Here is a 13389-nt window from a genome sequence, read left to right as displayed (position 1 = left end):
GACATGAATTTTACAAGACACGCTTTTATTATATGCTATTTTCATTTATTGACTGTTCACATCCTGCGGCGTTCATGATGATTAGAAAGGGTGAGAGAACACAGTGGAAGATGGAAGGAGATGGTAAAAGGTAGCGAGATGCCGCGTTTTCCCTACAATCGATCCGTCATGTCGAGCCGCATCAGCATCCGTCTGGTACCTTATGCAAGATCCAGAGTCCCTGAACCTTAGCGGCCGATCCGCCTAACAGTGGTGCCTGTTTCAAGGGTTGCATTTTAATATCTGAAGGCCGCCGGTAGAATGCGAAGGCTGCAACTCGTAGCATATGTGTCCTTCGTGATCTCAGGAGTCTTTTGCAATATCATCCTCGTCGTCATGCATCCCACCAGCGCGAGTTTTTGGCGATGGCTGTGGCGATGATATCATTTCTGTTATAGCATCAAAACTTGGACGCTCCTTCTTTGCCTGCTCTCCAGTGCTGTCATAGGTAAAATCCTCCAGTAGGCAACTGCCCGCCAATCATCTGTGGCTCACCATCTGGGGTAGCTGCAAGTCGGCACCTGCTGTGGCTGTGCGCCAGTCGTCGCACCCAATCAGCCACCGCGGATAAAGGGCAATCGCCCCACCTGCCTGTGGCGCCGCGCTCCCACCTGCCCAATGAAGTCACCACGAGCTCATTCCTGCCTCTGTGTCCAAAAAGGTACTTCTTCATCCAGCCGGAGCTACTCGCTAGGCCCAAGTCACTCGCTTTGCCTTCGGTCCTGCCATCCATCCGCCTTCCAGTTGTTGCGTCTCGTGCTTCTCCTCTGCGAGGGCTCACGAGGGCCTCAACCAGCCTCGACTCGTTTTGCTCTGCGGCTGCGCCGTTTTCAGAGCTCCAGCTGCAGACTCTTGCTTACTTGCAGGGACCTTGCGCAACCCCCTTTTTCGTCTCTGTCTTCATAACCGTCGTCGTCCGCACACCTGATTCTCCCTCGCAACTGCCAACGATCTGGCATACCTGTCCGAGCCTCCTCTGCACAGGAGAGAAGCTCTGCCTCTCTCTGCCCATCGCGACGCCTCTGTCCCTCTTCAAAATAGCCGCCATGGTGTCCTTTTGGCCTTGGAAGGTAAGCTTTCGACCAGCATTGACTGCTTCTAACTACCGATTTACCTACCCTCCTACTCCTCTTACTCTTCCTACTCCTTCTCCTCCTCCCTTCTCTTCATGGCTGTCACTGACCAGTGGGTTTCTTTGCGCGCAAACAGAGCGACGACTCCTCGCCGGCCTCATTCGAAAAGGCTCTCTCGGCCCTCTCGAAAAGGATCACAACCACTCAGTCTCGCCTAGAATGGACCCGCCTGCGGTCCCGCAAGATCAAGCTCCTGGGCACTCTATACACTTCCTTTGCCTACCTCGTCAGCGTCATCGTTCTGCTCCTGGTTGTGGGATATCCAAACCTCGGGCCTTGGGAATGGACGGGTATGGCTGGAGGACCCGTTCTGTGAGTTTGCTGTCTTTCCCCATTCTCCTCGTCGCCCGGTTTACACGCAGCTTGAGCTGGGACTTGCGCACATGCCGCACTCATAAGCATGCACCAAGCCTACGCAGAGTCACTTGCCCTCCCTTCCCCTCTTTCATGTGTCCTTAGCTGACCTCTTGTGCCCCTACGCCTTTTGTCGTTGCACAGCATCTACACAACTCGCCTCGTCATCACGAGCTACTACAATTTCCGCATCGACAGCCTCGAAACCAAGCTCAAGGCCCTTCAAGAAGAGCGCGGCAAGACGATTCAGAAGCTCAAGGATGCGACCAAATATGACTCCACCATGGAGCTCATTGAGAAATACGGTGGGCCTGATGGAAGACCGCGCAGCAGACAGCAGGAGGCGCCCGAGGAACCACAAGACGCCAAAAAGCCGCAGCAAGGCTCGTGGACGATGCCGGATCGCATTCACATCTCGCCTCCCCCAACAGCCAACGTTCCTCGCCGAGACATCTCCCCCGCTTCGCTTGCTCCCAGCAGCCGACCCGTGACGCCGCTGGCCCAGAGCGTCGGCTCCCTCGACACCACGGCCGAGTTTGCGCCCAACGCTTTTGGACATGCTCCTCCTCCCCGGCCTCAGTCGGCGCAGAGCCAGCAGATGTACAGCATGCCGCCTCCGGCCCCCTCTGAGCCTCACTGGTACGATCGCATCTTCGACGTCCTCCTGGGTGAGGACGAGACGGCCGCCAAGAATCGCATCGTGCTGATATGCCGTTCCTGTCGTCTGGTCAACGGACAAGCACCTCCCGGCACTAAGAGCCTGGGCGAAATGGGCATGTGGAAGTGCATGGGCTGCGGGACGCCCAACGGCGAACTGGATGAAGGGAAGCGCATCGTAAGAGAAGTCCTCAAATCACACGAGAAAGAAAAGGACGCGAGCTCAAGCAAAGCGCCAACGACGCCGGAAACTGACGATGGTGGTAAACAAGCCGAGGACAGCGAGCTCTCAAGTTCCCATGCCGACGGCCCCGCAGCTTCAGTCAAGGCCAGGAGATCGACGAGATGTAAGAAATAAATGGCTGCGGATGGCTCTGCAACGCGGTAGGCGTATTGGCGTCTTGCAGGCTGAAACAAAGGCCTAAAGCAGGGAAGAGAAAGGAGCGTTGATCAAGAGAAAGGATTCCCCTCACTGGGGAAGTCCTAGCTTGAGAAAAAAAGAGAAAACATGATTCGAAAGCTGAGGAGATTGAGTCATACGGCAGAGGGAAAACAAAAAGAAAAAAAAAAAAAAAAACCATCAGGGGGACTCGGTGGAAGGCGTCCATTTGTTTGCAGTGATATCTCTCCGCATGGTTTTTCATTCGGGTTCTTGTTTGCCTTTCCCTTTTCATTTTCGTCTACGTTCTGCCACTTTGTCATTTCACCGAGACACGCAACTTCTCTCCGCGGTTTTTCATCTGTATCGGCGTCGCCACCGGTTGTCGGCTCTGCTTTCTGCTCCTTGGCGCACGGAGCCCGACTCCCCGAGGCCGCCTTAGGTGTTATCTTCAGCTATACCTATACCCCTTTCTTTGGCTCTCTTTTCTTTTCCTCTCCTTTCCTTTCCTTTCCTTACCTTGCCTTTTAGCTTTGCTACCATGTCTATCTGGCACCCACCCTTTCCATCTCACCTCTATTTCTTCAGCAGCATAGGACATGACACGGATGCATGTGCTTGACTTAACCGTACAGGCGGAGGAACCGGGGCTTTCGGGCTATTGATTGCAGAGATGGAGAAGCCCCACGATTGATATTGGGACAGGAGTGCATAAGCGTTTAGGTATCTAACAGGCCATTTGACTTGTGTGTATCCGCCGCTTGAGAAGGCGTGGGCCGACGGATGATAGAATAGATGATGGGCGGCATTGCACTGGCGTGACTCGGCTGAGGGAAGCACATTTGGGGATTATAAGGGGGTTTAGGGGATTCAGGGGACTTTGAGGACTTTCAAAGGCCAAAGGCAGTCAAAAGGGATACATAGGATGGGGCGAAATACCGAGGTGTGATGTAAGAATCGTCACATTGCAAAGTCTATCTATCTTGACGCCCCCTCCGAGTCAAGTCAAAAACATTGTAGCGACCAGCTTCATTCCGAAAACTTCATCTCCCTACCAGTCTCTCTTCTTCTTCTTCCCATGCGTGCTTCCTTGTGTGTGCTTTAACTTCTTGGCCTCGTAAGGGAATCATTTTTTCGTATCTACTTGAACATCTGCTGAGAAAAAAAAGAGAAAAAAAGGCTGCCCTGGGCGTCTTCGATTCTGCCTGGGAACCACAAAAACCTTCTACCGTCCACTCATCATTAACTGGCGGCGTAGTAGGGTCCAAAACAACAAACACAAAAAGGGGACACAAGCGTAGGTAGCATGGCCCTGATCCATGACTTCTGCTCCGTCTATAGGGCTCCCCCAACTCATCGCTTCCGCACCTCGCAGGCCCAGCCCTCGATGCCCTCGCCCCGGCTGCCGGGCTCGAGCCCCTCAATCTTGATGCCCTTCATACCCGGCGTGTCGTCCAGCCAGGGGTGAGCGGCCATGCCGCCGGCGTTGGCTCGCTTCTCCGGCACCAGCTCGAGCATGGGGGTCAAGAAGGCCGAGATGCGCTTAGCCTCGTCCTCCTTGAAATGATATTTCTCTCGGAGAACATCGGGGAGAGCCCAGTGCCGCAGCCTATGGATGTTCCGAAGCTCTCCCTTCCTGTTGAATATTTCCTGGCTCCACTTGCCGCTGAGGCACAGCGACCGCGGAAACGGGCCGAGCAGCTCTATGATCTGCGCGATGTGGTCGTCGTCCTTGCCATACTTTGTGCCAGACTGGGGGTCAAAGAGATAGTCGCCGGTAATCAGTTCAAAAACCTGCAGGCCGGCATTGTTAGCTTGATCGGAAAGGAAATAAAAGGTCAAGACGATGGGGTAGACAGAAGTACTCACCATGGCCGACATGCTCCAGACATCCGTGCTGGCCCCCCATTTTGCGCCCAAAATCACCTCGGGGGATCGATACTGTCGCGTCTGGATATCGTTGGTGAAGTGGTGGTTCACCCAGCACGCGTTGCCCAAGTCCGCAATCTTGACGCTGATTATGTCATATGCATGCGGATCGTCCGCCTTTCGCTTGTCGCTGGTCGAGGCTGACGACGGTGAGCTAGACTTATCTAGCGAGATGCCCGACACTTCGCGGGACAAGAGGTCACTGCACGGCGGGCAAAAAGAATCAAACACAAGAATGTCAGCACGAGGACAGGCTAGGAGGGGAAAAAAAAACACAGAAAGGGGACTTACGCGGACTTTTCTCTCTTGCTCTGAGCATCATCGGCCGTTGACGACTCATCCTTTTGCTTACCTAAATATCAGGAAAAAGAAGGAACGCGCCACATGTTAGAAGCAAGTCACAAAAGGAAGGAATCTGGTCAAACACCAGGCAAGGAAGGTCGTACCTTCTAGCATGCCACCGAGACTGCCCTGAGAAGTAGTCGAGGGGAAGAGGTTGTTGTGGTTGAAGTTGGCGTTGAGAGGAGAGGGCAACGGCTGGCTGCCAGTGATGAGCGTCCTACGTCTCCGGCGGCCGTTGCGATTGTTTTCCTTGTCGGGGGTCTCGGGCTTGACGACCTTCTTGACAATCTGCTCAACGTCTCCAATCTCAATCAGGACGTTCTCGGGCTTGAGGTCGGTGTGGATGATGCCGCACTCGCGGTGCAGGTAGTCGAGGCCGAGCAGGACCTGCTTGGTGATTTGCTTGACCAGCGGCATGGGGATGCCGCGGTGGTTCCATCTCTTGATGAGGCCCAGCAGATTCTCGCCCAGCACCTCAAAGACCATGCACATGTGGGTGCCGTTGGGGCCCTTGTGCTCAAACGAGTCGAGCAGGCTGACGACGTGCTTGCGGCCGGGGTGGTTGGGGTTGGCCTGCACAATCTTATTGAGCAGCTTGATCTCGTCGACGGCCGTCTCGGTGTAGTGGGTGGCGGATCGCACCACCTTGAGCGCGACGTGTTTGCCGTTGGTGTTGTCCCGCGACAGCCAGACGGTCGAGAAGTGGCCCCAGCCCAGCTTGCGCACAACGGTGTACTTGCCGTCCTTGAACTTTTCGCCAATCTGGACGGGGTGGTAGCCGCCCTTGCAGTAGTCTTCGGAATCTTCCTCGTCGGCCGTGTTTTCGGCGGGGTCGTCAGCGGCTGACGATGAGGACGGCGAGTGAGCCATGGCGGCGCTGGGGAATTGGCGGGTTCTAGATGGCAGCAAAAAAACCAAGGAGGCAGCACGGGTTAGCGATCGCGATTCGGGCCTCGTGGAAGCGCGTTCAACAGGCGACAAAGAGAGGAGGGGGAGGGGGGTTCAAGATGTGGTGATGGCCAAGGAACGATCTGGCAGCAAGTCGACGGGAAACAAGAGAGAAAGGGTTGAAGTTGGAGCGGCGGGCGCAGGGATAGTCGCTCCTGATTGGGCGGTCTATCTGAGAAGGGGGGGAAAGAGAGAGGCTAGTGGGCAACTCGAACCAAAGAATCCTTTGCGGGGTGAACTGGCATCAACATTGGATCCCATGGTGCGCAAGGTATACAGTGGTTGCGGCTGCTCTCGCCAGCTTAGCCTGGACTTTCCCAGCAACACTGCCTCCTCTTGCCACTTGATACCCAGCCAGCACTTGCTGCTAGCAGCAGCGATGATGAAGGAGTCGGCAAGAGCAGCAGGAAATGCCGGACGCACACTCAAGCCATAGGTAGGTAAGTAGTAAGGCAAGTGGTAAGCACGTAATACTGCTTGACGCTACATGGCAGCATACGAGCCGCAAAGCAGGTAGCAGGAGCAGTTGTACGTGAGAAAGCGGGCCGCCCACTTGGGCACGAGAACCTCCAAAGAAGCCCCTTGCAGCACCTCAGCTTTCCAAGGAGCCTTGCGGCTGGGGAAGGCGACTCTGGAATAGACGATGGCTCGGTGAAGGAGATAAGGAAAGGTGAGGGGAACCTAGTCTTGAGGAAGCTCATGCTGCCTTTGACATTCTGCAGCGTCGCTCTGCGGCAAATGGCTGGGCAATGATACTCGCGGCTGGCTTCGGAGGGGACGATGAGATAGCGCCCGTTGCGGCTAGCTAGGAAAGGGAAGAGCGGAAAATAGACGCAAAAGAAGATGGAAAGGAAGAGAGAAATCAAATGCAAAGATAAGAAGAAGAAAAAAAAAGGCAGAGCGATCAAACAGGGCGTTGTCTCTCCTCCCCCAAGGTAGCAAACCGGGCAGCGTAGGCGAGGTGAGGGTTATTCTGGTAAAGGGCGGTATCGTGACAAGGTGACGGAGGGGAGAAAGGGCAAGCAGGGCATAGCAGCAGAGTGAGACTTGGCTGAGCTCACACGCGCGCACACACGCATCGAGAGAGCCATTGGCTGGGTCCAATGATGACGGCGAGCAGCTGAAAGCGGCAGCACCTGCAAAACGCACTTGGGCCGTCGCAGAGCACCAGACCCGACACTGCTTGATTCATTACCCGCCCGAACCAGCCCCTCCAGCGGGGCAACTGACAGCTGGAGGCGCCGGAAGCAACTGCGAGCGGCGAAGCGCCGTGAAGCACAGCCTGTAATACATTCTGCAATACTTCATGTTCGTATGCGAACTCCGGGCGGGAAACAAACAGCACTGGTGGAGGCAAAAAGGAGCTCGCGAGAGGGGAGTGGCTCAGGGGATGACGGTGCTCAGGCCTGTCCACTGCAACGGACAGGAGACAAAGCCGGGGAAAGGACTGCTCGAGACCAGACAGAAGGAAATTGGGAAACGGGAACGGGATGCCACGGCCGGAGCAGCCAACAGTTGAGGGTCCTTGACGGGCAGCAGCACGGCAACCCTACGCAGCCACATGGGATGCAGCAGCAAACTTGGGTCCTCGAGGTGCAACATCGTTGCCATGGCAAGCAACGACGACAAAGGCGTTGAAGGCTGGGTTTGAACTGAAGGAAAATCAATCTCAAAGCAAAATCAAACAAAACAAACACCGGCCTGGCGCAGCACTCGGCCCTCGTCAGCTTCGGGGAGCGGCCTCCAAGCTGGTCTCACTTGAGCGTTGCTCGCAGCCCCCGCTGATGCGAACAGCATCCGTACGAGGACAGAGAGCATCCTCACCACAGCCTCTCCCAAGGTACCTTAGGTAGGATGTATCATGGGGCATCAGGGATAAAGGTACACATGAGGTAATGACGCTCGTCTGCCTTGTTTTTCCTTCCCTCCTCCTGCAGCTTCTGGGTCCCTCTGGGCTCAACTGGAGCAAATGCCGGGCTCGGGACAGCCAAGATGGTGGAGCCGGCCATGTCATAGAGGGGGGGCACGAAGCAACGAGGGGCAACGGCCAGGACGAGTCGCTGTCCGCAGCGGGTGGAAGAGGCCATGCAGCTGCCATGCAGAGAGCGCAAAGGGGAATGGAAACGAAGCTGCCGGCTGCGAGGGGAATGTTGAAGTGATGTGACGGTGGAGTTGGACAGCAAGGTCAGCCAGGCACCCGGCCAGTCCTTGCCAATAGCAGCGCAGATACATCCACGATGCCAGATGCACATCATGCTCATCCCGTCACTTTGGGTGGCTCGCAGGGCTCTCTCAGAGGGGTGAGGGGGAGGGCAGAGACGGAAAGGTAGGTGAAGAGGTAATAAAGGGAAAGAAATGCGCAAACAGAAACGGCAAAGAAAAGCGACCGACTCACTCGTGCATATCAGATGTCTGCGGGTGTCGCGCCGGGTCGGCGTTCTCCATGGTAATTATGGGCTTGCGGTCCTTCTTGCGCTTCTTGGCGATGCTGGAGCCGTTGGACGTTAAAGAGAGGGTGTCGATCTTGGTACAATCTGCATCCACGTCGCTGCCGCTCATAGCTGCAGACGCCGTTTGTTGCTTCGGGTGCACAAGAAGAAGAAGAGAAAGAGAGAAAGGAGTAAAGCGAAGAGAAAAGCAAAGCAAAGCAAAGAAAGAAAGAAGCCGTCGAGACGGGAGGCGAGGCGAGGCGAATGTGGCGAGAGCGAGCGGCGAGGATGAGGATAGTCGAGATGCGACAAGGGCGAGGCTGAGTTGGGGAGATATCGATAACGGCCGGCAGACGAGGTAAAAGTGCAGGAGCGGGTGCGTGTGGTTGCTGTTTATCGGGCTGTCGTATCAGGGTTTGGAAGATACATGTACATGTGCTATTGTCGTGGCAGGTGCCAGCGGTTCGTGGCGAGGGCAAAGAGTCACTGGACAGCTGTGGGAGAAAAAAGAGAAAACGTGAGGGTTCAGAAGGGAAATAATTCCCTCGATTGACGGACTACTGCGGCTGTCGTGGTCCTCACGCTTCTCTTCGTTTCTTTCTCTCTCTATTCACGCATTGCTACGCACTGGAGAAAAAAAGAAGAAGGTATATGGCGATATACATGCATTTGACACAATATACCTAGGTGAGGTTATACTTACCTACTAGGTACTCACCTTGGGTGCCTACTTTACCCTACTCTGTCTGGTTGTGAAGGAAGGTGCAGCGGAAGACGATGGGGATGAAATCACGGTGAAACCAGCCTCTGACCGACTTTGGTTGATTTATTCTTGGTGACGAAACCAAGAGCATGGGTGGAAGGTTCAAGAAGGTACTGAGAGAAGCTAACGGATCGTGCCTGTCATGAACAGAGCTCTCAAGGGAAGGCACAGGTCAATCCAAGGCTGAGAGCATGCAAGGCACGCCGTGATAGCATCACGAAGTGAGCAAGAAGCCGTCGGGCTTCGTTCGATTATCGGTACGGAGAGGGACAGAGGCTGCAGAAAACCGTCAGTATCCTTCGGCAGAACGGTGGCAAGCAGACGCAGCTAACCAATGCGTTGCATCGCCAGAAAGACAGCGTCTCCAGTGCGTCAGCTGAGATGGACCAAGCCAACTCAGCATAGCGGCATGGCCTCGTCGGCCTCGGCGTAGGGCTGCAGCGCAATCCAGTCTACCTAGAAGCTACTCATACTAGCAGGTCTAATGATCACCAGCACAGCTTGGCGCCAATACAACACCAGGCGACTCATCCATATACGATGCCGGCCAGATGGCGAGACGCATCGACGTTCCTCATCCGTCATTCGGCCGAGAAATACCAAGCGCAGGGGATACATCACTCAAACTGGCCCAACGAAGCCACAATCGACGAAGCTGCCGAGGGGGTTACGATATGGTCTAGGAGCGGTCCGGTCCGGTCTTGATATCGGTTGGCGGCAAGCCATGAGGATAAGAGTACATATAGGATCTAAGGAGGTTGATCCTCGTCCGGCAGTCTATGGCTCGACGTCCAAAGTTCCGGCAGCAAGCAGAGCGTTCAAGAAACGATACAGGGAGCGGGCCAGGGCAGGCCGAGGCCTTGACATGTGAGAAATTTGCGAATCTGGTGACGCCGCTCTCGACTCAAACCTTGAGACCCATGCACGCCATTCTTGTGCAGAAACAGATCGACTGAGAAGACCATCGGTGACGCAATCGAGGCAACGACCATCTCCACTAGATCTGCCTTTCCCTCCCGCCTTCTGGACGACTTCCTTTTCCCATTCTCTGCCTGTTCTCATCTAATCTCGGTGCAGTTGCCCTGATGCGGACAGAGCCTTTCGAAACTCTCCACATCCCAGATAGTATACGGAGTACTACCTGCTCTGAGCCTCGGTTCTTTGTTCCGCTCAACGACGCGATTCCGGCCCTTTCATTCTCGGAAGTCGGCCTCTTCATGCTTGATACTAGCGGTCAAGCTCCCATAATGCATGTCCCCTATGATTAGTCTTGGGGGGCAGACGAGCCAGTGTCAAAAGGAGGTCAAAGACCAGTTACAACAGGCATCACCAGACACGGGCCATCATCAGCCGCGTTTCTAGATCCCTGTACAGAGCACACAAAAAGCAACGAGCCTTGGGAGCAAGAGCCTTGAAAAGGCAGCTGGATTGGGTCTCAAAACAAGGAGGCATATATATGAAATTGACAAGAGAGGGCCGTCATGACCCTGACAACTTGCCGCGCTCGTGCTGCTGCTCGGTACTCAAAGAGAGCGCAAAAGAGCGCACCGCTCACCGTATTCCATTCACGTGGCGGCTCGCCCGTCATGCAGTCGTCCGGAGAGCCGTTTCTCATGGAGGGTTGCAGGGAGATCGACCATTCTGACGGCATTTCCGGCGCAGTCCGCCGCCCATGGGGACATGGTCCGATATCAAGGCAATGCGAAGCTGCACCTCCTAGAAGTAACTGCATACCGTCATCTCGTGCTCCCAGGCGGGACATGGGCGGGTTACAAGGTCCGAACTTGATCGATAGTCTGTGATACTAGCAGACCGTTGCAGCTAACAGCTCCTAGTTGATTGATGCATCCGCCACCGAACTGCGGCCCGCGATGCCAAACGCAAGCGCTCGGACGTGGACTTCATATGAAAAACTCCGTCTCCCAATCACCTGCCGAGCCGTTTCCCTGAGGAGCACGACGGCGCTGCGACCTCAGCTCCCATATGTGACCCATTATCACATGTAGCGGCGACATGACCGCTATTGACAAGTAATAGCTCTTCCACATCGCGGAGGCGTGGGCCGAAGTCTACGGGCCAACAAACCCGGAGAAACCCTGAACATCTCCCCGTTAACGACGGACCTTGTGCAAAAGCTGCCGATGATGAAGCCGTTTCCAATCATCTTTCTAGACGTGATTGGTCGTCGTTGAACCCCCATTTCCCGGCTCACGGCAGACAGCACTGCATGTGCGCGCAGGAACGTGCCAAATAGCCGTCTGGCTAAAAATTTCTCTCTTTTTTCTTCTTCTTTTTTATCCAGCTTTGTGGCGTGTTTGCCGCAATCCCCATATTTCATCGTTCGATATGCCAAGGGCCCAAGTCCACAGTCTGCAAAGCCCCTGACGCAATCCATGGCCAGGCTCCGAGCGACAAGATGCACAAGATGCCGGGCATGGCTGCTCGCGTGCTTTTGGTAAACCCCTTGATTTCCATATATTAAAAGTTCATTTCCACATATAATTAAACCATATTAGGGAAGGTGGCCCCCCTATAGTAATTATGCATGCAAAATACATACTGTTATCTTCGTTAATTATCTTTAAAAGCCTTAATTAATTATATAGTGCATTTATCTATTACGCTGGCGGCTGCTAAGGGCGAAATTAAAATTAATACGCTAGAGCTTATAATAAGCTTAGCGGTGTTATAATTTATACCTTACCTATAAAATTAGGTGTAAAGATACTTTTAAAATCACTAGGAAGCTGCTGTATAGTTAGCTGTGTTTAATAGCTTCCTAGCGCTTAGGCTAATAGCAGCGCCTGTAATGCTATAATATATATAGCCAGCATTTATAAAGCTAAAGGCATAAAATAAGGCTGTTATAATAATTATTATGTTAATAGAAGCCTTATAGTTAGCAGTTCTTAAAGCTGCTAAAATTAGCCTTAAAGCTAAATATTTATAACCCTTCTGCTAGTACTTTTTTAAATACTACTAATGCTATAATTTTAAACTTGCAGCTGTAATTATATAAATATAAAAGAGTGACTAGGTTACTAGTTAGCAGCTTTCTAATAGTAAAGGATTCTGCTTATATTTAATACTAAAGGCATAGGATAATTTAATAGTGCCTGTTTAAAAGGAACTTATATAGGATTAGGCTTATAAGTTAGGTTAAGTTAAGCTTATTACTTAGCCTTAAAGCTATAATTAGTATTATAAATATTATTTTTTAGTGTTTTACTTACTGTAATGCCTTTTAGGACTTAATGCTTATTAAGTTAAGATAGCTAAAGAGATTCTTTAACCTTTAATATAGCTAAAATTATATAGTAATATAGTAATCCCTACTGCTTATAAAACAGCCCTGTATAGGGCTAGAGGCGTTATTTCTTATAAAGGTTATTTTTTATTAATAATAATTACTGCTAAAGCTAATTTAGCATGCGCTAGCTAACTTTTTATAATAAATAAGTAAATGCCAGTTTATTAATCTAGTGGATTTAGCAGCAGGTTACTTTATAATAGAATTTATGCTTAAAATACTACTAGCGCTGCTTAAAAAGCTGCTAGATATACTATTATAGCTAATATAGGTTAATAAACCTATTTTTTAAAAGTACCTTTAATTATATATATAAGCTCTTTATATAAAATATTACTATAATGCTATAATTTTAATAATAAGATATAGTAAAATAGGCAAACTAAAAATGCTTAGGAATATAAGTTATAAGGAGATAATTTATAATCTCTATAACCTTTAGGTTAGTGTGTTATATAGTAAAAATAAGGTATTTTAAAATATATTAAACTAGCTAAAGAATGCCTTTTAAAAGGCAGTAAAAAGGATAAAATAATTATTTTCTAACTTAGCCTGCATAATATTTATTTAAGCTTTATAAATGCTATTAGCTATATTTTCCTAGCTATTTTATATAAAAAGTGACCTTATTATAAATGCAGCGGCCTCCTTAAGCAGTTATATTACTTACTGTAATGCTTTCTTAATAGCTTTATTAGCTATTTCCTGCTATATAGTGTTATAAATATTATTAACTTCCTGTATAGCAGGGTTAAAAGTAAGGCCAGCAGCCTTATAAGCTTTATTTTCCTTAGCATTGCCTATAATTATATAACTATTAAGACTTTTAATCTAGTTCTTTTTTATATAAAGAATAATATTTTTTATTATATGCTATATATAAATTTACTATTAGCTAAAATTAAAAATAATTATTAGGGCGTTTTTTAAAGCTAGGTTAAAGTCTGTAATAATAACTTATAGATTAGGAATCTTAGCCTTAATTATAGCTATCTTTAGCTATTAAAGTATTTAAATAAAGGTATCTATATCTTCCTTTACTGCTAACTTAAAGCTAGCGTTAAAGTTTATATGCAGTGCTGTTATCCTTATAATTTAAAGTAGGG

The 13389-nt window shown here is 50.9% G+C and overlaps 2 protein-coding genes across 2 annotated transcripts; one reads left to right on the top strand and one right to left on the bottom strand.

Moving 5' to 3' along the window:
- Positions 1-815: 815 nt before the first annotated feature.
- On the top strand, positions 816-2717 carry TRIREDRAFT_46882 (uncharacterized protein). The gene is made up of 3 exons (XM_006963991.1): positions 816-1109; positions 1249-1484; positions 1671-2717. Exons 1-3 carry the CDS (start codon positions 1086-1088, stop codon positions 2539-2541), a joined length of 1131 nt encoding a protein of 376 aa, XP_006964053.1. The 5' UTR covers positions 816-1085; the 3' UTR covers positions 2542-2717.
- A 941-nt stretch (positions 2718-3658) lies between these two features.
- On the bottom strand, positions 3659-5777 carry TRIREDRAFT_121158 (serine/threonine protein kinase). Its single transcript, XM_006964055.1, has 4 exons — positions 4938-5777; positions 4783-4843; positions 4432-4693; positions 3659-4356 (listed from the first exon to the last, which is right to left on the bottom strand). The coding sequence occupies exons 1-4, from the start codon at positions 5701-5703 to the stop codon at positions 3916-3918; spliced, it is 1530 nt and encodes a 509-aa protein (XP_006964117.1). The 5' UTR covers positions 5704-5777; the 3' UTR covers positions 3659-3915.
- Positions 5778-13389: the final 7612 nt, after the last annotated feature.

This window comes from Trichoderma reesei (genome assembly GCF_000167675.1).
Source record: "Trichoderma reesei QM6a unplaced genomic scaffold TRIREscaffold_6, whole genome shotgun sequence".
NCBI lineage: Eukaryota > Fungi > Ascomycota > Sordariomycetes > Hypocreales > Hypocreaceae > Trichoderma > Trichoderma reesei.
Note: the sequence above shows the minus strand (reverse complement) of the source record. Positions and strands in the feature narration are given on the sequence as shown.